A 25,543-nucleotide genomic window follows, 5' to 3' on the forward strand; every position below is an offset into this window, starting at 1 on the left:
ATATCAGTTGCAAGCCTAAGAAAGAAAAGAAAGGGAGGAAGGAAAGTTATGACAACGTCTTAGTGCCTTAGTAAAAATTAAATCAGAGGGAATTTAGGGCCAGCCGTATAGATATTGGCATCGTGAATGCGTTCGCAACTGTCAGCATTACGATGGTAAAGCAGTAGGGAATCTTTAGGGTGAATGAAAATTGGCAACCGGCGCGTTTACAAACTGAAGCCATAGCATGTAAACATTAGTTTGTCCTTGTAAAAAGATTAGTTAGCTCTTGCCTTTTTCTGCTAACTCGTGCAGGCCCTCGGGCTTGTCTGTGCGATCGCGTGTTAAAATTCGGATTCTCATTAGTTTTGGTATTGGCTAGGACGACATGGATTACAGGCTGCTTGCGTCTCCTAGAGTTTGAAATAAACTTCTATACATTCTAGATATAGTAAACTTTTGGAGAACACTGAAATGAAGTTGAGGTTTACTTGTTAAAACAAGCGAGAATATAAAAACTGCCGTGTGTTTCAAACTATTCAAAACAAGTTTTCTTTGGGAAGCTATGAGAGATGCTACAACGCGGTTTGTGGAGGTGTGTTCTACAGCATGGCGGACATTACGTAACTCATAGAGTTCCGTTATTAAATAAAGAATTACCTAAATTTAACTAGTAATGTATTTTTTATTCTATGGAGCAGCATTATATTGCCAAATTAAAGGCCGTCAACATCAGAGGTGCGCCCAATTTTTCAATTTTCTTAATAGGCATTGTGGTTCAAAATACAGAACGCCGAAATTAGGCATATTAGAGGTCGCTGAGTAGGCCTTCTAGCGTTGCACATTCATAAAATGGCGTCGTTCGCATTTCTATTGCAGAAAATACAAGCACGGATTGTTTATTTTGCGGCGTAAACGTATTTAAAATGATTTTCGCAGCGATACTACGCGCAGCGACACCAGTTTATAAATGTGCAATACCAGAAAGCCAACTGAACTAGCCTTCAGATGCGTATTTTTGACGCTCGATATTTCGAAGCCCATTGCCGATTGAGGAATATAAAAACTTGGCTCGTCTGCGATGTTCCCTGCCTTCAGTTTCGCAAATAAACGCTTTTTTAAAAAAAGTTGATTAGAATAGTTTAGTTGATTAATCGTTATGTATAGAGCTCTAGCAAAAAAATAATGTCCGCCATGAAATAGAATTCACCAGCACAAACTGCACTGTCGTATCTCTCATGCCTTTTCAACGAAAAACTTCTATTGAATAATTTGAAACACCTGGTATAGTTAAACATGCATATAAAGCAGTAAATTGTAATATAGCTTTGCATATTAGCCGATTGAACGTGCATGGTTCGATGATTGGCGTATCAGCCACACATGTCATAAAGATCAGAAAAATATTGTTTTTTTTTTTACTTGTGTGGCGGCTTTCTCGTATTGCTTCGTATTTAATTTGATGTTCACATTGTCAATTAATGTGTCCCTATCCTGCGTGATTTAGCACTCTAATGCCAGGTTCTCAGTGAAGGGCGCTTTGTTTAAGATGCATTCCTAGGGCATTTCTTAACAGACTTCTTTCACTGTTATAAAAATATTTATTAATGCCCAATATTACCTCTGGACGCACAAGTACACAGTAAAATGAACTGTTCGGTATCTCTAAGTATCATTTTTTAGAGAACCTGAATTTGTGAAATCACATAAAAACAGAAAAACACATCTTTCAGAACCGCCGCAGTTAAGTGCATATTGTCCGTCCCCAATAATGACCAAAACAGCGCAATAAAGAAAGGTAGCCTGAGTCGATGAGCTGGCCGATCAACAGAGGGCACAACGAAAACAGCAGCTGGTTTCTCTGCGAAGGACATCTCGCGCCCCGAATGCACTCATGCTGTCCTAACACCTCCCTTAATAGGCCTTGGGCTTTTGATGACCGTTCACGCTAGTGTCGCGTCTGTTTCCCCCTAAATCAGTAGGAAATTCAGCATAACACAAAGTGTGTCAACTTTTCTACCATTGTTCAACTCAGATACCGGTTTTTGTTGTCTTTCATCCCTCAGAATATCTCGAGTACTGCTTGCGCCGCCCTGCTCCGCGCGCCCTTCACGACAACGTCCTTGGATTCATTGCCTTCGCGTGCCACGTGGAGATACTTATCTCGTCCTGCCCGCGTTATTCTGATGGGGCCAGAAGCTCAGGCGCGGATCCGGTCGTTTATGCACGCGTTTTCTTCCTGCGTCCCCGCGTCCCCAGAGAAAGCGAGAGAAAATAAAACGGTGGAGTTGCTCTCAAACTCCCCACCTCTTCTGTGCCTCGCAGGAGCCTTCCTGATCCCGTTCTTCGTGATGATGATCCTTGCGGGACTTCCGCTCATGTTCATGGAGCTGTCCTTCGGGCAGTACTCTAGTCTGGGGCCCATCGCCATCTTTGAGCGCTTCTGCCCTCTCTTCCACGGTACGTGTTTCCCTTTTACTTCCTCCCGCAGACGCCAGCCCTGTCCCCTTGTGGGCTTCGGATTATGGGGGACGGGGCGTCTTGTGTTTCCCCACTTGTGTTGCCCGTATGCAAGCAATCTTGACACTCAACACGCTGCCCAGCATTGCATACAGTTTTATCTCACATCAGAATGCAGAAAGAGCAACGAGAGGTTGAAAGAGGTCAGAAAAACTAGCACTAACCGACTTTTCCGAGCCTTGCGGCTTACAAGAGGCGGTTCTTAATAGGCTTGGTTAGGTTTAGATTGCCAACTTGAAGTTTACATATGCTTTCCGTTTACTTTATTCCGGAATGCTCATAACGCAAATTTTCCTTCTTGCCTAATGCGTATTATTCTATGTGCGCGGTCCGAGCCATATATATAAATGAGTCAATTAAAAAAAAATGATAGGAAATAGACAAATGAGTTCAACTGCAAAAACTGTACCGCGGGTCAAGTTCAATTAAAGTTCAGGAAAGTGAAAGACATTTTTTTTTTAAATATTCCTAAATTCTCACTCTCACGCGCAAACGCATGAAGCATGGCCTCGCGTGGCTTGCTTAAGAAAGGTGCAAATTTTTATAAGAGGGGAAGGAAGGGGAGGTCAAGGGGGCAGTAGGAGTGAGGTTTGCACATGGATATTACGCGCTCCTGATTGGTGGGTTATACGTGCCTATGCACGCCTTCCTTTCGTAGCATCACAGATGTCCATTGTAAAAGCGACGAATTCGATTTATATATCTGCTGAAAGTACAGAACTGATATGGCATCGGTCGCAGCAAATACCTGCGTCATTTTCAGTCTCTGTGGGTTTCTAGGAGAAGCTTTCAGGACTGCTCCTGAATTCTTCCTACAGGTCTAGGCTACGGTATGGTGATTGTGTCCGGCATCGTAATGCTCTACTACAACCTGATCATCGCTTGGACGTTGTTCTATATGTTCGCCTCGTGGTCGAAGACGCTGCCGTGGGAAAAGTGCGACCCGGAGTGGTGCACTCCAGGTGAGGCAACGTTCCAGTATTTTTCGTTTGCCTTCCGAGATTTCTTTGCCTTAAGCCAACAATCCGGAAAAAAAAAACTGCATCTTTGGCCCTCACGAAATAGTGCGCATTGCCCCGAAGAAGGCTTCATTTGAGGCTGAGTCAACACGGCTTTAATTTCGAAAGCGTTGCTTATTTCTAAAATTTACTTGTTGCACGTAGCTAAGGAGCCTAACTTCAAGATAATTTATATTTTTCAAAAGCTTTTTCTCCTTTACATCTTCTTCAACATTTGACCCAAACTTGTAGAGCACAGCAAGACTCGCTATCATAAATTCGCTTGCTCTTCGGTTTACATTTACTTGACGTATGTTGCTTCACTTTTAATCCGATTGCAATCAAGATCGAAATTCTAGCACGACAGAATCGAGCGCTTGCATGCCGAGGTCGGTATTACATTGTTCAAGTGCCCGTCATGATTCTAAAGTTTTGAGGCCAGGCATTGGCTAAACTTTTCTGTTCTGGCGCCTTTCTCGGCTTAACATGATGGCGGATTGCAACAATGACGGCGGCCACTGTCATCACATTGCATATACAAATACGGAGACACATTGCCTTATTGCGATTATCTCTGGGTATCTTTATTTTCCAGCTTGTTATCAGTACGAAGACGCGGACGCGTGCTTTAGGACCAACGGGTCCTACTACAACCAGACATGCTTCAACCAAAGTATGGCGCAAGAGCTGAATATATCAGCCCTTGTAAAGAACATGGCAAAACGGACTCCTTCGGCTGAATACTTCAGGTAATGCCGAACACGTTGAACCGTGTGATATTCTATTCTGATGCCTGATGCACAGAACGTAAACATTTTTTTTTAATGCGATGTTGATTGCCTCAGAGCTTTGACTGAGCAGTGTATGTATTAAAGAGGTAGCCTGACAGCATATTTTCGTTTTTCAGGTAACTTCCTCATATTGTAACTAATTCAGATGACTGTGTTTCGTGCGTTCATGGTCAGTGCTGAAAACCTGTGCAGTTTTGTTCTTACCTTACGGAGAGTCCAGAACGAGTTGTAAAAACTCCAGAGTATCAGATGAGCTACGAAATACCTTCATGTAAATATTACTTTAGAATTATTTTGATCTTTACGCTATTAGGAGCAAGAAACCTGGTTTCAAAGACTCCGCAGTATTTCTTAAGCGCCCAACTTCTTTCCCTAAGAAGCTACTGCTGAGCTCCCATATGGAGGGCTGCCCACTGTTATTACAGCAACGTGGTAACGCTTGTCTTGTGTGCTGTGCAGGTTCTTCGTGTTAGGCGAGTCGCCAAGTATACGAGAGACGGGAGAAATTCGGTGGCCTTTGGCATTGTGCTTGCTGCTTGCCTGGATCATTGTCTTCCTATGCCTCTGCAAAGGCGTCCAGTCCTCGGGAAAAGTGAGTGTACATTCGTGCCTTCTCCTCCTATAATTTTCCGCTTTGCAATACATCAAGCAGTGTGTCACGCGACTAATCGACAAAGTACAGTCTTGGTCAAAAGTCTTAAGGCCTAAGGCTTTTCGCTTCAGCCCCCATAGTAAGGCCATTACGGCACTATTAAAGACCGAGGAACCTTGAAAAGCTAGCAGAAGATTTCTTCTGGATGTGGAGAAGCTTCGTGCTTGACTTCTGTTTTGAATTATCCACTACACAGAGCATTAGCAGCAGAAAATAGGAACACTCGCCAAAAAAGAACAAAGGAAAAAACAAACTGACGTTTCGGAGCCCGTACTGGTCCTTTGTTCACAATGCAGCGGATGGACGAAGATGGTGACTTATGTACCTTCGTCCATCCGCTGCACTGTGAACAAGAGACCCGTACGGGCCCCGAACCGTCAGTTTGTTTTTTCCTTTGTTCTTTTTTGGCGAGTGTTCCTATTTTCTGCTGCTATGTTCCCCCCTCGCCAGACGGGATTCCGTCAAACCCTCGATTACATTCTATGGACATTCATGTCGCTGCAGGTGAACGCTGTGGCCTTAGGACTTTTGGCCAAGACTTCACATGCTTGGAACGGTGTTGGCATGATAGGATCTTCGCTGAACGAAAATAATACACTTACAGATACCCTCTCTGCAAAAAAGAGTTTCTTCGTAATAAAAAAAGAAACAGTGCGCATCAGACCTGGATGATTCTCACACTCTGTCGTTCTTCTAGTATTTAGCACCAACAGACTGAAGACAAACCGCTTCCTTGCGCCCTCTGTCGCAGGTGGTGTACTTCACTGCCCTGTTTCCCTACGTGGTGCTGGTGATATTATTTTTCCGTGGAGTCACCTTACCCGGTGCCTACGAGGGCATCATGTTCTACGTCACGCCCAATTGGAGGCTACTGCTCACCCCGCAGGCGAGTACAATGATTTTGACGTCAATGAGTTCTCGAAGATCGCCAGAGCGAATTAACCCTTCGAAAAGTGTATAAAGTTGGGGACAATAAAAATTCAGGGGGCACTTTGGCTCTCTAAAGTGCTGCAAGGCGAAAGCGTTTCCTGGCGCACTGTTTGTTTTTATTTACTTTTTTATTTTTCATATTTTTTTTTATTTTTGCTCCTATCTTGTTTTTATTGTTTTTTATTTTTATTTTTGTATCCTATTTTATTTTGTTGTTATTTTTGCTTATTTTCTTATTTTTATTTTCCTTTTCTTTACTTTATTCCTTTTATTTTATTTATGAAACCTATGCATTCACTAGATGCGCCTTTATTCATGCTGGAACCTTGAGCCTTCGTGGCGGAGTGGTAGCGTCTCCTCTTCAAATGCCAAAGGCCCTGGTTCGATTCCCACGCTCGGAGCAGTTTCTTTTTAAGCAGTGACGCCGAAAGGCGGACAAATCTGCCGATGCGTCTGTCTACACGGCTGCCGACGTGTCTGTCCACATTCCTGCCGACGCGTCTGTCGACACGGCTGCCGACGCGTCTGCTAACGACAGTATGAGGCATTAAAGGCTTTCGCCTTAAAAGTCTGGACCGTGTGCTCCCTAAACGAAGCTGACAGCTCCTGACTGTCGACTTCGCTTGTGGCGGTGAAAGTCAAACGTTCTTTTCTTTCACCACCACAAGTGTGGTCTCCAGCCGGCGGCTAATAAGAGAGCTATCGGCTTCTTTTACGGAGCATGCGGTCCAAAGACTTTTGCCACCGACTGTACACAATTGTGTACTAAGCTAACTCTCGGCTTTTCTGAAAGTGGACCGCACCTAGCAGTGATTTCTTTGTTTTAAGTGAATTTCTCATCCTTCATCTCACAAATCAGCTGCTTTTTATGTCACATAGCGAACGCAGTAAATTATATTTCGCGGATCAGTCAGCTGCGTATCACGTCGTCCGTCATTTATATGCACACATTTTTCTGCCATCTGTATTAGCTTTTTTTTCGTAGTTTCAAGCGTAATGTGTCTCTTCGAAATAAAAACTATATCCGTGATCCTTCGAGTGTTCACATCATAAATCGTGGCAGTTCAGTACTGCTATTTTCGCCAATTTTCCCCAAATATTTCATTTCGATGGAAACAAAAGATGGCGTTTCAAAGATGGCGTGTAGCTGACCGGCCCGAACGCACAACACGTTCCACGACGACGAGAGACGCATGCCAGGACGCCTTCCTTGAGAGCGCCCCGGTGGCTGACCGGTCCGAACGCGCAACACGCTCCACGATGACGATGCGCAGGCTCGGAGAGACGCAGGGCTGGACGGGCATCCCAGGGAGCGTCCCAGTGTTGGAAATCTCGCGTTCAGACTTGAGGCAAACACGTTGACGGGTAGGCAGGGGTTTCTCGGAACCATCCCGGAGAAACGTGGGCGCTAGCGGCTTCCTGTCGACGCCGATCTTAACACTGCCTAACCAGTAATGCAATCTCTCTTGTTAAAAGTAGTCCAAACCTCTACTTGTGCAAGCATAAGTGTTTCCTGTACCATTTGCTATATATTCTCAGAAGCTGCTCGGCGAAACGTCATATTCCTTAAACCACATCTCAACGTTCGTTTTATTTAAACATTTTTTCCGGGGGTACATAATGACTACTAGAGCCTGCTTCCTGTTCAGTGTCTTGTGAAAACAAAATGATAATTCGCCGCGGTTCTTCTCTTTTCTCAGGTCTGGGGAGATGCAGCGGTGCAGATATTTTTCGCTCTGAGTCCAGCCTGGGGCGGACTCATCACACTTTCGTCTTACAACAAGTTTCATAACGACTGCTACAAGTGAGTTTCGCTCTTCCCATGGAGTGCAAAAAAATGGGCTGTTCTCCTCATTCGTTGTTACTCTGCTTTGATAGCATCCGGCGGCCGGTAGATCTCTCGGGACGACGTAGAATTTGAAATCCATTAGTATATACACGGAAGTGCTATGCGCAAGCGTGATTTCGTGTCTCTCTGTGCGCCGATACAGCACTTTTTGAAACCAGTTAAAATGAACAGAACATCTTTTCTCCTCAGTGGTGGCTACGTACACCGAGGGCTAACGGTGCTTCTCAATGTTTCCGGGAAATAACGGTAGAAATGGATATTTTGAAAATGGGAATTCTAAACGGGAAACTGGGAATTGGAGCGGAAAATTATGGGAAAAAGAGGGCACGGATGTGGAAAATGACACGCATGTCCCTCAGGGTAGCGGCAAGTTTTGCTTAGCAAACATTACGGCGCACTATGGAAAGAACTCTGCCTCTGGAACTGCCTTTCATGAAACGTAAAATCGATAATATGAGCCGATGACAGGCAGAATAACTGATGCAGGCTTGTTTAATATTTTGCAACCTTCTCATGAGAGCCCAAGAACGTTAATGTCTTGACTGAATTTCGAAGTTGCCTGCGCTAGGGCCTGTACGGGGAAAGGATATATATATAGCGGGAAACGGATCCGTTTCTCGCCCACCTGCCGTGTCCAACCCTATAAAAGGGGAAACTCCAGAGAAGACAAATCGCTTGTTAAACAGATTGCCACAGTGTATATGTGCAACTGTGCTAGTGAAGGAAGGCTCAACGTTCATTTTTCGCCGCTCACGCAGGGACTCCCTCATCGTGTCCGTGAGCAACGCGCTGACGAGCATCTTCGCCGGTTTCGTGATCTTCTCGGTGATCGGCTACCTGGCGCATGAGTTGAACGTCGAAGTGGAGCACGTGGTGGACCAGGGCGCGGGCCTTGCCTTCATCGTCTACCCCGAAGTGGTGGCTCGGCTGCCGGTGTCACCCCTGTGGGCTTTCCTCTTCTTCTTCATGCTGCTCACGCTCGGCCTGGACAGTCAGGTGGGCTATAACATGCATCACTGCTCACATCCACTTCTGTCTGCACCTCCAGGACCACAGCCTAGAAACAACGCCGTTGTGCAGTTTGCAGAGCTCTGAATAGATTTCTACGCACGCAACTAACAAAATGCAGAAAAGGGGTTTTAAGCCAAGGGCTAGTTAGCCCAGTTGTGAAATGGTGCACTTTAGTGCAATTAGTGTGTGACTTCACACGTTCTTATTTCCTGCCTATTTGACCGCGGGATACCTTCTGCGTGTTACTGTCAAAGCGTAGAGTTCATAAACATCAGAACCGTCCCTTGTTACCTTGTGGGAAGTCTGCCTCGTTCATGGTAAGGGCATCAATACAAAGCCTCGTTATAACCCTTGGACACAAAGCATCCCTTCGTCGTTGCCAATTACAAAACTCTGTAGCTGACGCCTAATACCTGCTTCTAACTAGAACGTTTTTCTCTGCTTGTACGCCACTATCCCGATGACGGGTCTTCACTATTTCACGAAAGCCGGAAATCTTCGCGGCTTGTATATACTTCTATGGAAGGAACGCAACTACCGTTTTTCATTCAAATACGAGAACCTATGCATGTTTAAAGGTTTGTAATGACCTTTTGTTGGCGAACAGGGGAATATGAACGCAATCGCGCCCTCCCTAAGATCGCAGTTTGCACACTTGAGAATTCGTCTGGCACACACAGAACTGCTTCTCTAAACTAGACTTACTGGCCCGATCATTCAGAGTGAATCAGTTTAAGAATGTTACTGAGTCTGTACACCCGAGCGCTAGCGTTTGTAAATTAGAACGGGGATTTGCGTTCTATTCGAGTATGGCAGTTAGGCGTCGCCATGTTATACACACCATTACGTGGAATTTGGGACAAGCGCTTCTAGTTCTATTGGCGGCCATCACGGGGTGTATGGCTTTGAACGTTCGAAGGTAGCGAGTAGACATTGTCCTTGACGCAAGAAAGAAAGCGGCCGTTGAAGCGGTCGTTAGGCTTAGCAGCACCGACCGGGCGGTGTCCAGAATTCCTGGTAATGCTGTTAGTCCTGCAGGTGTCTCTCAAGAAGGCATGAAAAGCTAACAGCGCGCAACAGCTAACACATGGTTCAAAAGCAGACACGATAACAGTTCAGGTGAACCGACTCAGCAGGCATTTATAGCTGATCGCCCCCTTATAGAAATCGGATTAATTACGCAGTAGGAAACGCAAGTAAGTGGGGCATTACTGGAGAGTATTGCAAGACATTTCAGTATTCTATCTGCATTCTATTTACACCCTTAAGATATAGACCTTATGCGAAATGCACTGCCATCTAGCGGTCGCCGCGCGCGATCCGCCATGTTGGAGGATAGCCGCCGGATTCACAGCACGTACTGGTGCACGCTAGTCGCGCGCGCTCGAGTTTCACCGTAGGGAAAAAAGGCAAGAGCGCTTGATTTGAGCGCATTTCTATTTTTGGACTGCGATCCCCGACATCCGCGACACAAATGTTGCAGTACCGTCGCTACATGCCGAGACGTCGCGAAACGCATTTCGTTATCGCCATGTAGCAAATGAAATTAGAAATAAGCTTTGTAGGCACGAAGAAAATATCACACAAAAGTAGTTTTTCTCCTGCGATTGCCCGTGAAGTGCTGCGATTATCGGCCTCGCAAGAGGGTAATCGTGATCAGCTGTTCAGTGGTACGGGTCGCGCTTTGTGAGAACCGTCGCTCCTAGCGTTATCCGCCGCAGCGGTTACACGCATTAGCTTTTGGTGCGAATATTTGTTTCGACGGAAAAACCAGCAAGGGTCAAGTGCCCGTGGCACGGAACGTTTGTGCACTGCAAGTCAGTCAATCGTTCACCAGGGAAAGGTGCCTATGCTGTGGAGCGACGGCTTGTTTGCATGTAGCGATTTCACTTAACCGACCGGTTTCCACGAAACCGTGTGTTGTGTAAAAAAAAAGAAAGGACCGTAAGGGAAGCCGCTCAAGCGGTACCATAGTTTAAACTAGTAGCGGGAATGAATAACGCGTGTAGAATCCTCCAAAAATATCAGCGCACAACTGCTTGCTCGTAGTGGTAAGACCATAGACACTGCTGCATTCACGGGCTACGTGTTTTTAACTGCGATAGTCCAAGAATGGTAAACAATTGTGTAGTGGGGTCGTGCGGGGACCTAGGGGTCTATGTGCTCGGTAATAATAATAACGTTTTCTTTCTCTGTCTAGGGCACTAGGGCAAACTAGGGGCTCTGGGCACTAGAGCACTAGGGCAAACAAACAAATGCGGTAGAACATTTGAAGGAAAATGAAAAGGGTCGCATGTTGAGAGGCCACTTCTTTCGACACTGCCAACATGAGCGTGAAGTTTATTATCGTTTGCTTTCGGTGTCGACGCAACACACAGAGAACGCTACCGCAACAGTAGCAATTCAAGCGGCACGCCCGTTCAAAGTATCCAACCAAATAAAAACTGACTCAAACTAGACCGAAATGCGCACATTTTTAGCCGTAAACGAAAATTACACTTGCTTCGTACATTTCTTGGTGTTCAGCGTCGGCAAACTGACGAAGGACTCAGTGAAAAACTTGTAGCGTCGTACCCGGTGGCGTTTGGAAAGTGTTTTGGTCGCGTAGTAAGCGTCTGAGAAGTCACTTGGAAACTTGGGCAGCAGAAACAGGTCGACTCACCATTCAGTCATGTTTACAGGCTCAAGTGACAGGAAATAAGATTTTCGAGCCAGCACAGCAGTAAGGAAGCTAACGCAGGGCACGCCTAAATCCAGAGAGCAGAGGCGGAACGAGCTTCAGTCATCCTCCAACATGGCGGTTTTCCGCTGGTTCTTCTTTTCTCCGATAGATGGCAGCAATTTTGCATAAGGTCGATAGGCAAAGGCCTTTGAGTGGCATACGCAACTTTCAGCTTATCGCGTAGTTATGTTTAATTTCCTTCACTTCATACAGATTTTGCAAACAGTAGTTAAAATTTACCATTTCAATGCTTGTGGACACCTTTCTACAGCGCCGTATTTCTTCGCCTGATTTTTTTTTTATCCTTTTGTACTGCAATGAAACAACTACGTTCACCATTTCCTGTTTCAGTTCGCCCTCCTGGAGACCGTCTCTACTGCTATTTTTGACCGGTTTCCGAACCTCAGAGAAAAGAAGACCCTCGTGGTTCTCGCAATATCGGTCTTTGGCTACTTCGGAGGGCTCATTTTCACAACACGGGTAAGCCACCCTGGCACATCTTTTCACATTTCTGATGGTTGTTGTACTGTTCGTGTTTACTTTCATATATTGGTTCGATTGTAAGCCATGTTAATAAGTGCGCTATTCGCATTCGCTGTTGCTGACGGTAACGTTTTTCTGTCCACAACTTCGACAGTGCTTCAGCCCTTACCACAGTTTTCACTAACGGTTTTCTGTTATCCTGCTGGCAGCTCACATGGTTTGAGCCACTGGCTAGCACAAATTTTTTCTTCAGCTGTGTAGTTTTCATTTTTAGCCGTATGGCTGTGCTTACGCGCGTCATAGTCAGTAATTATTTTCTTGTCTGCTGTTTCAACTAAAAGGGTATCGACGCCTTTCATCTCTTACTCGCAGGCCGGAGTGCACTGGCTGGAACTCTTCGACAAATATGCTGCAAGCTTGTCCGTGCTAATCATTGCCATAGGAGAATGCACAATTATATCTTGGTACTATGGTAAGTACGCAATTATTCCTGACGCATGCGTTACATACAGTGTCTATGAGGCCTGCTATCTGCACTTGACACAGCTAGCCTGCCGAAAGGTGCATGAAGCAGGCAAGGCTCAGCTCGGATAAAGCCGTTGCCCGTTCGGGTAAAGTCGTTCTCCGTTCGGGTAAAGTCGTTCTCCGTTCGGGTAAAGTCGTTGTCCGTTCGGGTAAAGTCGTTGCCCGTTCGGGTAGTGTCGTTGCCCGTTCGGGTAGTGTCGTTGCCCGTTCGGGTAGTGTCGTTGCCCGTTCGGGTAGTGTCGTTGCCCGTTCGGGTAAAGTCGTTGCCCGTTCGGGTAAAGTCGTTGCCCGTTCGGGTAAAGACTGCTCGGGTAAAGACGGCTGCCACCCCGTGCCGCGTGGCGTTGAACACTCAGAATAACCACGGGAATTTTTAATGTTCGGTATACCCCATTTATTTTCAATGGCCGTGTTAAATAGTTTGTGAGCGCAGGATTCTGTTTACAGGTCAGATATTGCAGCGAAGAGTCGGCCATGATAATCAAATTGTTAGCGCAGATTCTCTGAGGACTCTCTACTTTTGTATAAATTTTATGTTTAAAATATTCCCATTGAGCTGTGCGGTGTTTGCTACTGGCGGCCAACAGATGGTGCCAGCTGCTGAAACACAGGAAAGCTGAACTTGAGATGCAGTTTTGAGACAACAAAAAGAATGAAGAAAACCATGGAAAAGAAAGAGACGTAAGCAAGTTGTCAAAACTATTGTTTTAGGGCCCTTTTGATGAAAAACAAGCTAGTGCATCGAATACAACGCAGAAAAACAGACTAAGGGAAACTAGATATGAACAAGAGTGCTGATGTCTCAACCCGACACCAGTGTTTAGACAATGGTGGTTAGTCTTCCAGGAAGGACTTTTGAGGCCGAAGGTGCGACGAAACTAGCGCTAAACAATGGCTGATATAGAGGAGTCAGCCACCTATGTCAGCCTATTTTTTTTTCACTCTTGTCGGTCGTTCTTTCACTGCTGTCAATGATTTCAATTCTTTCTTCTCAAGAAAACCACATGCCTGGGCTGTGATTAGGTGCAGAAGAGGTGCCAAAGATACAGAATAAAAGTGTCGCCCATTTTTTCATTAAAAGTGAGATGAGACAAAGTGAACGCCCGATGCGCCCATTTAGGTAGTGACCATACCAAAAATTTTGTGACAATGGTGAATTCGCTCTAGAGTGGGTGACCCTTGTTTCAAAGAGCGTCGCCCTGTTAGTGACGCAATCCCTGCGAACATAAACGACACGATATGCTAAAATCGGAAAGGAGCGTTTTAATCCTAAGCGCACACAACATATTTGCCTCAGATAGTCTTCAGCGCGTGCGTACTGCGAACTAGGCTATGTTTTAACGCACGCATTCACCTCGGCTGTGTCTGCGGCGCTGTACCAAAATTTAGAGAGTTTTAGTATAGCATTAGCGTGATAGCGGACCTAAGGGAAGTTACGTTAGCGTGCCGCAAGCAACTTATTCCCAAAGACAGTTTTAGTATAGCGTTCTGAAAACGTTAAACGCGATCTGCTTGATATGGAGGCGAAAGGTCCTTCTAAAATGGTCGCCACTGCCGCTAACTTGGCAAAATATAACATTTCAGAGTCCTTTAAGCCAATTATTACAGCAGCGCTTATTTTCGTCTGCAAAATGACCTCGAAATTGAAATAAAATGAAATACAAACGTACAACAATGGCGCCATCTAGTCAAGGCAATGTTAACTGCAAACCGTTCGGGTAAGAATATTTTCCATCACATGGCGTCTAATGTTCGAAAAACTTACGTAAATTTGTAAAAAAAATTGTTGTGTTACATCATTTAAGTACATAAAACTCCGCAACAAAGCTCGAAATCTATTTTTGTTTCGTTCCGGACGTCTCTGTTACGTTCCGGGCAGTTGCAGACGGTAGTAGTGCAGCTTGAGATTCCATTAGGCTTTAGCCCTCCAGAATCGAGAGCGTATCTCAAAAACTGGGCTGAATTGCAGCTTAAACTGCATTGTCGAAGCAAGGTAACTCGAAGCGAAAAGCAAAAAACACCAATAGTTGCCGATAAACATGCCGACTGGAATCGCAAGGACTGCTGAATCGGCTAAAGCGGGCGGCTCTCGCTTGGAAGGACGCCGCCATGTTGTCACGCTAAGCGCGCAAAAGCGCAAACGCTAACTTGTCCGCTAACGCTATTTTACCGTTCGCGTTCTGCGCAGGCGCACTCTGGACCCGCTATTCCGCTATGCATGAAATTCCCGCAATACTAAAACTCTCTAATAGCTTAAAGTTAAACGCAGCGTCCAGCATAGCTGTGCGTTTTATAAGCTAAAGGATTGCGTTATATATATCAGCGGAAGGTTTTCGGCACCCCTTTTCTTTTTCCTCTGAGCGTCGGATGCTGCAAAAGCGCAGCAAAGAACGGACAGCGCAGCTGCACTGTGCGTGTCTAATGCTCTTTTTTTAGTGTTTATGTTCCACATCTGTAGTCAAACGAGGGTGCTCCGAATCGCAAATTACATAATAGAGCATACACCTTGCTTTACTTGAATGTTTTGTTCATTGTAATAATGCATAAAACATTAAAATACCTGAATCACAAGGCAGTATTCGCCCTGCAACCGCTAAATAACTTGACTGAATTTCTCCTCCTCCTGCTGTCTCAGTTTCATCAACTGAACGTTGGCTGTGATGTTAGGTGACTTACGTTCACATGAGGCATGAAAAAAAGAAGCGATATAACCACCGATACATCGTTTGTTGTTATTCCGGCTCTTAAAGTAGGCTGGTTTAAGCGTTGTAGTTAATTCAAACAGCGTATTAGCGATCATATTGAGAGTTTTTTTTCCCCATGCCTCATGTCACCTAAAAGCACCGTATACGTCACGACCATCGTTCGGTTGCTGAAAACGAAACCGAAAAAGTATCGAGAAGAAATTCATTTATAGATCATCTAAGGTTGTGAGGGTGTTCCGTCGCACACTACTGTCAAAAGCATGATTTCAAACAAGAAATCACGCGAGCAAAAATTTGATATCTATACTTTTTAGACGTGGGTTCGATCCCGGCCGCGGCGGTCGAATTTCTATGGAGGCGAAATTCTAGAGGCCCGTATACTGTGCGATGTCAGTGAATGTTAAACAACCCCAGGTGGTCGAAAGTTCCGGAGCCCTTCGCTACGGCGTGCCTCATAGCCTGAGTCGCTTTGGGACGTTAAACCCCAATAAACCAAACTTTTTTAGGAAGAGCGAAGTTTCGAATGCGCGCACATTCCAGGTTCGCGCATGCCTTCCTTCCATTCGCGCGATTTAGATTCTGTCCTAAGCGTTTCATCTTTCTCTTTTTTTTTTATCTATGTTTCAGGAGCGGAAAAGTTCTTATGCGACATCGAGAAAATGATCGGATCTCGCTCCTACTCGTGGACAATGTTCTGGACTATCATGTGGAAATACTTCACACCAGCCACGCTTGTGGTGAGTTTACCCTTGTGAATAAAGTGCCCTTACGATGCGCCGTGTGAGCCCTTACGTGGAACGTTGGTTTCTAATCAGGAAAACACAATTAGCATACTAAAGCTAATCAACGTGTTGCCGGTACATTCTCACGTTTCCGATTACTCAGTCTGAGCATATCCACTGTGCTGAGCAACTTCCGTGAGGTAGTGTTTCAAGCCTTCCTCAATGATTTAAATCTTCTTAGCACCTATTCTTTACGGTGTTTGCAACTGTGTGCCTGAAGAGTGAAGCGTGAATGTGCGCCGCGGCACCCGGAATCGCTTGATGCTGACAAGAGAACTAGCAGGCGAATATTACTTAAACTATCAGAACTTCGTCGCCGAGCTTTTTAGTCGTACCAACAGCTTTCTGTGAGGGGTAAGATTAAACTTCTACTCCTGTGCTGCGTGAATGATCTCGCAAGTATTTATTCCTGAATATGTCTTTCTACTAAATAAGTATACTACCCTGAACTTATGTAGCATCAGTCATTGCATCCCTTATCGTTCATTTCAACGTCTTATCTCCCAGTTTATTCTCATCTTCAACATCGTGGAGCACTCTCAAGCGAAAGGCACCAACTACCCACCATGGGCCATCGGCGTCGGCTGGACTATTGTGTTCATACCACTCGCCACCATTCTCGTTCTTATGATCATCAAGCTCTGCTCAGTGCCCAAGGGTAGCCTGGGACACGTAAGTCATTTTTTTGCGTGTATTGTAAGCGATACAGATTCCACAAACAACAGCGTACGGCACTGAAGGAACAACTACTGAGTAGTTACTACTGCTCAACTTCGTGATTGAGCAATTGGTCCTTTAGCTAATATACCCTACCCACAGGAGTTATTCTTTAAAGGAAATCGCAGATTACTCTCCCGCGCTGTTCAGCTGAGCCATCCGACCTGGTGGTGTTTTTCAAAGGTTATGTACAGAAATGATACCATTAGCACTACTTGCGGTTAACTAGTATAATGAGTTCGCGTATTTGGAGACGTTGGTTTTTCTCGTCCTGTCGCTTAGCTCGAAATAGCTAATTTTCTATTCCTGCTACGCATTTTTCTGTGGTTTGAATAATCAGGAACAAATAGGACACAAGAAACAAGATCAATGTCGATCCGTTGCATAAACCCTTGCAAACTTACCGCGCTTCTCGCATTTCGACTCGCTATTCTAAACAGGTGACATACGTCTAGCACACTCAGTGCCTGATCTCTAACAGAATTGTTCACACTCCGTCCTTAATGTTGTTTTCCCGTAACCGTGCACAACAAAATTATATAGAATAATTGTTATTTCAGATGTTGACTAAATATTGTGTCGGTAACGCCGTTCCGCATTCACTGTAGCTGCCTAAAGCCGGTGACACGTAATCGTCATGAAGCGATCACGATAATGAACTTTATTCCAGGTGGCTCGCTTTTCTATCCTTCCAGCACTCAGACAAAGCCTCGAGTACGTTCTTATTTACATTTCATTCAGGGCAAGAGACCGTCACTTCCAGCTGGATCCCTTTCACGTCACAGAAGTCAAAAGAATTTCTCGTCAATGAAATACACACCGTAATATGCAGCAAATACTCGCACTCCTTCACGTCAGTATGATGTCATGTTGGATGGTTACCTTACTACTATTTCCGTGATTTGGGGGTGATGTGATCGTGGTGTTATCGCTATGACCAGAGGCCGAAAGTGTTTGCCTTGACCTTTTGCTTCTTAGCGGGTTCTTCATTACAAATGAGAAAAAATGTTGATTGCGAAAACAAGGCACTGCTTTGAGACTGTAATAAAACAAACAGAATTTCCTGGCAGCATGTCGTCGTTTATAAATAGGCTCCTTGTTCCCTCGTCATTGCCAAGAGTCCTTCTATCAAAACCGGTCATCCGTTCCCGCAGGCGGTTTCTTGGCACCCCGTCAGGCATTCTGCAATGCTAGGCAGCGGCTGACATATGAGTAGTCTTGGTGCCTGATTTTTGGGTGCAAAACAGTTTTTCGGCTATGGTGCGGGTCGTAGTCTTCTGTCCTCAGCTCGTCAACCGTTGTCACGCTGCTGGCGAGTCTTAGCATTTTCTACTGGCGCTGCACTCAAAAGATTGTCATCATTTTTTTTTTATTTCTCTGATATCTACAGCCCTTTAGCTCAGCTTACATCCGCAGCTCAGAGGAGGTCAAAACTAGCTGAAGTTAAAGTAAGCTGTGAACTTCGTGCACTATGTAGCATATATTATATGCGGGCGTTATGCGGTTAACTGCATGCAAAAAAGTCCCAGACTATATTCCTTGCCCTCAGCGAAGAACATCATCTATGCTGTACCTCGAAGTACGCTTGCTCACAGGGCCAGTAGATGTGTCGATTGAGTCGCATGCGCGCAGAGTAGTGGATTGAAAGGAGGTACGGGTAGGTCGGAAGTTCCCAGGCCACAGGTATATCCTAGAACTTCTTCGGTGTATCTTGGCACTTCAGACACCGATGAAGCTTTAAAGTTTGTAAGAGGTTAGAACGATTTTTCTTTTACCTTCTAAATATATTTTGAGCTTTGCGGGTGTCGTAGCTGCCTGACTATAAAAGCAGACTATGTGGCCTGGGAACTTTTGGCCGACCCTGTACATGTCTGGGATGTGTGTCCCCGCTCGATTGGTGCAATCACGAGCTAGGGTTTCGACCTTGAGGTTTCCTTCTAGGCCTTTGTGTCCGGTGGCCCAGGTGATGACATGATCTCGATAGAGGGTGGCACCCAAGATGCGGAGGGAAAGTTTGGGAACTCCACCGTTGGTGACGGTCCAGCACGCAACCTGCGAGTCGATGATAGTGTGGGAGCTGCCCATTTCTTTGTACTGTCATTGGGTGGTGAGTGCGGTGGCAGTAGTATCCTCCGCTGCAGGATCAGGGGCCTCAAACTACGCAGCAAGGTAGAGGGAGAAGGCGTGGTCGACCGCCTGGAAACATATTTGGAGGGTTGTTGGTAGGAGGCCATGTCGACATATACTACCGTCGTATCATTACAGTACTGTCTGCGGAGGTAGTGAAAGCGGGCCCAACATCGGGTAGCCTGGAGTTCGTGGGACATATGGCGTGGGAGGGGATTCCCCATCTTTGGGGGATGCCCTTGAGGACATGATGTTTGAGAAGGATGAAATCATCTTCAGCAGAGAGGCCTCGCCGCCAACCGAGCATGTATGATCGGAAGAGTTGGTGACGAAGTTTACCCCGGGACTTGCGAACCATATCCTGCCTCTTGAAGGGAGTACTTTATAGATCGTTTACTCCCACGAAAGGTAATACGTCTTAACTGTGTAAAGTGTGCCTACTCTCGAGAATGTGCCACCTGATGTCAGTGCCCTGAGTGGCCCTGAGAAAGTGCGTCCTCATTAGAATCAGGAGGCACAACTATCAATGTTGCTGCTTTAACCACTTAAGGTCGAATAGATTTGTAATTGGTATCAAGTTATCGCTCCTATCCTTCCCCTTATTTCCTCCTCTTCTTTATTCTTTGCAGCGTGTGGCCGTCACCATGCGGCCAACTGAGGGCTGGGGCCCGGCGCAGACGCAGCAGTCTCTGCGGCCCGACATCGCGGACGAGAATGGTAGCATCAATGGCGGTATCGGACGCGAGAACTCCTTCGACAACCCATCCTTCAACGTGACGTACACGTTCGAGACGACCATCTGATGACTGCAGGACCTCTGCACCTCCCTGCGCAGCAAGAGCAGCAGCAGGACCAGCGACTGAGTCCCCGGGACTCGGCGGCGGAGGTGCAGAAGGGCGGCGTCACGCTCTGCCACCACTCAACCCTGGAGCGTCGAGACCTCGGCCGACGGCGTCCACCAGTCCTTCTTCGTGCCCGTTCGCCGCCAATGTGGAGGCGTCACCCGAGGACGAGTGCCTGCCGGCTTCGTCGATTACGAACTCACTGCGTGTCGTTCACAAGACGTGATGCCCTCTGCCTTTGTTAGCGAAGGCTCCACCCCTGGTGACGAACGGCGGCCATCCGAAAGGCAACCCGGGACAGGCGAACGGGCAGCGGTGAAACTTTTCCGGCGTATTTCTATGACGTTCCCTCATTGATGCAGGGAACGCTGAAATGTGAACAGTCATTAGCACACAAAGAAGGCCTGGGTACGGGATATCCTTGTAGCGTTTTAGGCGACAAAACGCCAACGAGCCGGGAGTATGTTCCTTCACTTATGTACGCCAGGGTTTTGGTCAGCGAGGTTGTTCATACTTCAGCTTTCTATTGCTGTGGCGTCCTCGGCTGAGGTTCAAACGTAGCCGAAATTGTTACGTGTATTGGAAACGTGTACGTTCGCATTTTTTCAGACGCGGCATTTCCTCACCTTTTCTCGTTGTTGATTGTTGATTGACATGGTTTTATCCTTTTATGGTTTTATACCTCGACTGTGTCCTGTACATATGTGCATTTCTTGTTCATTTCTTTCATGCTGCTTTGGTGTGACGTTGTTTCCTGGCGAAGCAGCGCTCACCCCGTAACGGGCATTTTCTTGCTGACTCAGCGTATCTCTGACCTAACGCTCCAGAGCTGCGAGAGACATCCCTTAGCCTGCCAAGCACGTGCAGGCTGCCACACTGAGACATACTAACTGACAAAGCGTGCTACATTGTTGGTTGGCGCATTAAAGAAAGCTATGGTGAAGCGACGCTAGGTTTGAGTTCAACCACAGCATGCACATTCCAGAGAACGCGACGTCAGCAACCACTGCGAGCCTATCGCCGCCAGCGGCGTCTGCATGTGATCCAAAAACTCATAGGAGATCGTTGTAACATATAGCATCGTCAAGAGTGACATGACAGTTCGTTTCTCCCAACACAGCACTGCTTGTACAAAATGATATATTATTGTTAGCCGACTTATACCTATCTGTTCGCTGCCGCTCTCGTTGGGTCTTAACAGTTGAGTCTAAAGAAGTTTACGTGACGCTCCTTAACTAAAAGGGCACTGTGTCGTGTACGTGTCGTTTATTTTCTTGCCCGAGACAATGTTTTGCTGGCGTGAACAAATGAGCCTGTGCTTACACGTTAGCTCCTTTTTTTTTTCGCTAAGCGGGGACAAATACTCACCGAGATACCATTAGACATAGTGAAGTCGTGCGCTGAACCGCTTAGTTGGTGTTCCATTAGACATGTATTACGTGTAGTCTATACCGACAATGTTGTGCTGTTTCGATTAACTGGTGGCTAGATTGTGATCGCAGAACCCTTGTGACGAGTCTTTGTCATGAAGTGTGATTCCTTGAGTCATTGAAGCGTAGTGTAGCTTCCGAGTCATATATAGCTTTGTTTAAAAAAAAAAAGGACACTTTCAAAACTGATGAAGTGCTTGACATTGTATATTCAGATAAGAAGTTATTTTGCATAGTCCCATTTTTGTAGAGCATAGTGCATAAGTTCCAAATGCGAAGTGCGCCGTTGCACGCCTAGCGGTCTCTGGTGTTGATCATGCACGAAAAGTCTGCCGCTCGCTAACGGCAGAACTATAGCGCGACATTTTATGCGTACGGGTTGCGTTGCTAACTGCATTCTGCTAGCTGTACGAGCTACTTGTGTTAGTCATTCCATGTAAATGTTCAATGTTCTATTGCACGCGACGCGCGTAGACTCTGCGAGTCAGTTATTTGCTTTTTTTTGCTGTCTTGCCGCAGTGATTGTCTTTGCTGACAAATCATTTTTGTTCCATAACGTCCATCATATAGATTGGTGTGCGAAATTTAGCGCCTGCCTCGTAATTCGTCAGTATTCTTCGCATTTTCCAGGTTTTTTTTTATATATTAGGTCTGCTGTAACTGAACCTAGTTTGTGGTTAGTGAGTGGAACACGGCGCTTGTTACTATTCTACCAGGAGGGGTAAAAGGATTGATGTGTAATTATCACATTTCTCTGCCACTCTCTCTCGTAACTCAACGCCCTGCAAGCTTCAGTGATCTTGCGACTACTGAGAGGCACGCTAAGAGCATTTCTCAGCCTGAGCTCTTAGGGTGAAGTGGCGGAACGAACTTGTGAAAACAGAAGTTATCGCGTCTCTCGCTAGAGCCTTGGATCGTGAGATCAAAACCTTATCACTCAAATCCTAGCCGATAAGTTTCTTCTTCACGACCGAGTATCCTAAAAGTAGCTGAGAAAAATTGATCTCTGGGCACTCTGCTACACTTTTCTCATTCTTCCTGTTTAATTTTAAACCAGCCGCTGTATTTGGCGTACGAATGAATGAAACAGGCGTGCTCCCTGTGGCGTCTGCACTTTCAGGTGATATCTGCCCGTACCACTTCACTGCACCGACGTGAGACTCGCGAATATGTAGACCGTGCCTAAACACTAGCCTGACTCTGTGTAACGCTCAGCATATGTGGACGTAGAACACTCTGGTGTAAATAGTGTACATTAGCGTAGCTGTGCGTGTCTTTCTGTGTCGCGCTCTGTCTCACTATCTGGATCTCGGCGGCCGAATGGCACGTCGAAAAGCAGGACATCATGTGTACATTGCGTGTATAGAGAGTAATCTAATTTGGCTGTGCGCTCACACCGAGGCGCTAGGCTGGATTATGTGTGCGCTTTTTTTTTTCTTTACACCAGGAGGAGGGCGTACTCTGTTCCCCATATTTAGCTCGAGCATCGACTCTGAACGGCACGTAAGAAGCTACCTGATTGTATACGCATTTTATGGACATTTGATGTATGTTCGATGCACACTCGACGTTTGCTGGACATCCTATGGACATTCTAGATTTTTCAAATGATTACATTATTGTTTTGGTTTGTTTTTTTGTCGCCTTGCTGGCAAGCTCAAAGTGCAGGTGGCGGCATACTGAACAGTGCGTGGCTGAACGCTGCAAAGCTTCGAGCTTCATAATAGACTCGCTGGTCTTAATTCGTCGGAATTATTCACTAAAACGTTCGCCTGGCATCTGAGGGTTCTGCGATTTGGTATCTGATTTAGGTAGCGCTGGTCTTTGCACATACTCTTGAACTTAGCATTGGGGGTGCCTTGTCGCTGCCTAAATGTTAAATAAAAATCTATTTTGATATGTCCGTATGCAATAAATATCAGATCTTTGACGTCAAAATCGTGATGTAATAACAAAGCAAAATTTTTCACTTTTATGTAAACGTGTACGTAACATAGCCTCAGCATATAGAGAGAGAAACAACTTTATTGCCATAGATTGGCGGGATTTACGGAAGGTGGGCTTGGTGTGGCCCCCAGGTGGGGGCGACTTCCTGGGCCCACGAAATGAGTGCCAGTTGGATGCTCTTGTCTGGCCTTCTGAATAGCCTCAGCATAAACAGAATTCTTTTCTTCTCGTTTGAACAACTTTCTGTGGTAGGCGCACTCAAATAACTTTTGTTTAAAGCGGTTAGTTCTACTTGAAAGCTAGTCATGTGTGGACATTGAATGTTTTGTCTTTTTTACCGTACTCTGAAATGAATCGCGACGAAAAATTCGTTTTTGTGAGTCGCACGACGTGGCAGCAAATAGTTCGAAATGCGATATTGAACAAATGAAACAAAATCAGTTTACCGCTGGGGTTTATGAAGGAAATTTTATTCTGGAACTTAGGGCCCCGCTTTTTATCCCTCTCCTTTGCAAGTTTTCACTCGTGCTTATCGCCCCGTAGTACGTAGTGATGTGTCGAGGCAAACATTCGCTTCCTCAGTAAGGATAGTTCAGGTTCTCTTTTGAAGCAGCCTTGTTTCCCTCTTTCATTTTTCCTGCGCGTGGGTAAGTGGGAAATTGGGTACTTGGGAAGTTGAATGCACAAATGGAGAGCTCTAATGTCACTTCTTAAACTGTAGATCGATGGAACAACGGGAACTTTTAGCGCAGCTGAACTCCATAGCGACTTTGCACCATTACCTAAATCACGTTGTACAGTGCGCAAGTTCGCCGCCAGATGCCGCAACAGATGCACGCAGGAACGCTTCAACAAAGAATGAAACGAAGCCCCCTCGCGGCAGTGTTCCAACCGTTACCATCGTAATCACAGTGCGAAGAGCAAGGCCTTAAAGATTACAGAGCACCGCGTCCGCTCGAGTTCACCATCGCGAAAATGCATAAGCAATATCAAAGAATACAACAAAAGTAAGCGATGGCTGCTGGTGTTATAGCGCCCCCATAGCCATTCCGTTAGCTGGTCAATCAAGCTGTGCCATAGTTGTGTAACGAGAGTCTTGCCGAAACATTCATTTCTTAGGCGCGCCCTCCTGCACCACCTCCTCCTGGAATATAGTCTTTCATGAAGGCGGGCGGCCCGCCGGGGCATTGCAGAGAAGCAGACACACTGGAACGATCTCCTTCCGTCTATATACTGTCGTACCTAACTTGCTTCACTCATCGCGGCGTCAGGCCGAAGCGCACTGTACGCCTCCCCCGACGGTCACCTCGTGCGACTTCGGGACCGTGTCTGGCGTCCGCGCTTTCAGGTGCGAAGGGAGCCTGTTCAAGGACTGATCCAGAGGTGAAGCAAGCACGGGAACGCCCGGCCTTTGGCTGGCGATCGCGGCGGCCGTAGGGCCGAAGTTAGCGCTTTCGCGCTCGGTTCGCTTTGGTCCGACTTCCCTTGTTGATGTCGAGCAGTCAACGGTGGCGTTTTGCGGGCAAAATGCAAGAATGTGTGGGCGTGCCGAAGGTCGTAGTGCACCTGTGCACTTTGGTAAAGCAAGCCTGTCCCAGGGGCGATGAGAAGATGAGCGTATTTCAACAGATTTTTTTGTTTTACGTTGTTTTTTTTTTTAACTTCAATTTGTAATCGATCATAGCAGCTCCGTAGCGGGACTGTTTATTGCTTGCTGATTATTTAGTTGCAATTGATTTCTTAATTTCTGTGAAATTTCCCTACAACCGCTTGTTCCAAGAGTGATAACAGCAACGTAATTGTTTTGTTTTTTTTTTTACTGATTGGGTTTTTCCCACAGCATCAAGCGAGGGACTCTATGCAAAAGAAAATAGCTTAGCATCACTTCCAATACTGGATAACCACGACGAAGAATATCGTTCGACATGTTATATTTAGTTTCTCTCAACATTCTGTCTTAACGTGCAATGCTCTCTGCTTCTCTCTTCGTTTCCCCGTGATCGAATTTTAGCCATATTTCCGGTATTTTTTTGTAACTCATTTCAATCTACCACCCGTTGAAGTCGTTGAAAGCGTAATTTATTGCTTCGTAAACCTTTATTAGACCTTTAAAGTCCTGTTCTTTATTCTTCACGGAGCCGATCATCTCAGCGCTGTCTTCTCGCCATGGACTGATGACGTCAGCCGCGCATGCGTGAAGCCCTGTTAGCGACACGAGGAGCGACGAGCACTTCCTGAGGGCAGCACGAGACGTGTATATACGGGACACTGGGAAGGAGGTCGCACGCAATATACGGACAGAACGCGAGGTGTCCTTGCTGGATCGTGTGATAACGTGTACATAGACCTCTTTCAGCTCACCGTCAGCTACAAGTAGATGAATACCGCGTTTAAAGTGTGTAGGCTGAAGGCACCTCACTTGTTTTTCGCTGGTTCATTTGCTGCGTCTCTATTCACAAAAAAAAAATGTATAGAAAGAGGGAAAAAGATTGTCTGTTGACCGCTTATGTCGATGAAAGTTCCTTGCAGAGAT

At 46.0% G+C, this 25,543-nt stretch overlaps 1 protein-coding gene across 5 annotated transcripts in view; it reads left to right on the plus strand.

The window, feature by feature from the left end:
- LOC149372630 (sodium- and chloride-dependent glycine transporter 1-like) overlaps positions 1-23,235 on the plus strand; it is a 143,894-nt gene extending 120,659 nt beyond the window's left edge. For 4 of the 5 annotated variants that reach the window (XM_089567159.1, XM_089567157.1, XM_089567156.1 and 1 more), the window contains exons 3-14: positions 2,305-2,439; positions 3,318-3,461; positions 4,093-4,246; positions 4,748-4,880; positions 5,692-5,826; positions 7,571-7,674; positions 8,478-8,715; positions 11,804-11,932; positions 12,308-12,407; positions 15,793-15,902; positions 16,455-16,619; positions 19,421-23,235. In XM_089567159.1, the coding sequence (XP_089423285.1) occupies positions 2,305-2,439; positions 3,318-3,461; positions 4,093-4,246; positions 4,748-4,880; positions 5,692-5,826; positions 7,571-7,674; positions 8,478-8,715; positions 11,804-11,932; positions 12,308-12,407; positions 15,793-15,902; positions 16,455-16,619; positions 19,421-19,594 (1,721 nt within the window). In that variant the 3' untranslated portion in view covers positions 19,595-23,235. The remainder of the gene's footprint in view (positions 1-2,304; positions 2,440-3,317; positions 3,462-4,092; positions 4,247-4,747; positions 4,881-5,691; positions 5,827-7,570; positions 7,675-8,477; positions 8,716-11,803; positions 11,933-12,307; positions 12,408-15,792; positions 15,903-16,454; positions 16,620-19,420) is intronic. The other variant, XM_089567160.1, reaches the window with a different exon arrangement.
- Positions 23,236-25,543: the final 2,308 nt, after the last annotated feature.

This window comes from Amblyomma mixtum, chromosome 1 (assembly GCF_055824585.1).
Source record: "Amblyomma mixtum isolate Tamu chromosome 1, ASM5582458v1, whole genome shotgun sequence".
Lineage (NCBI taxonomy): Eukaryota > Metazoa > Arthropoda > Arachnida > Ixodida > Ixodidae > Amblyomma > Amblyomma mixtum.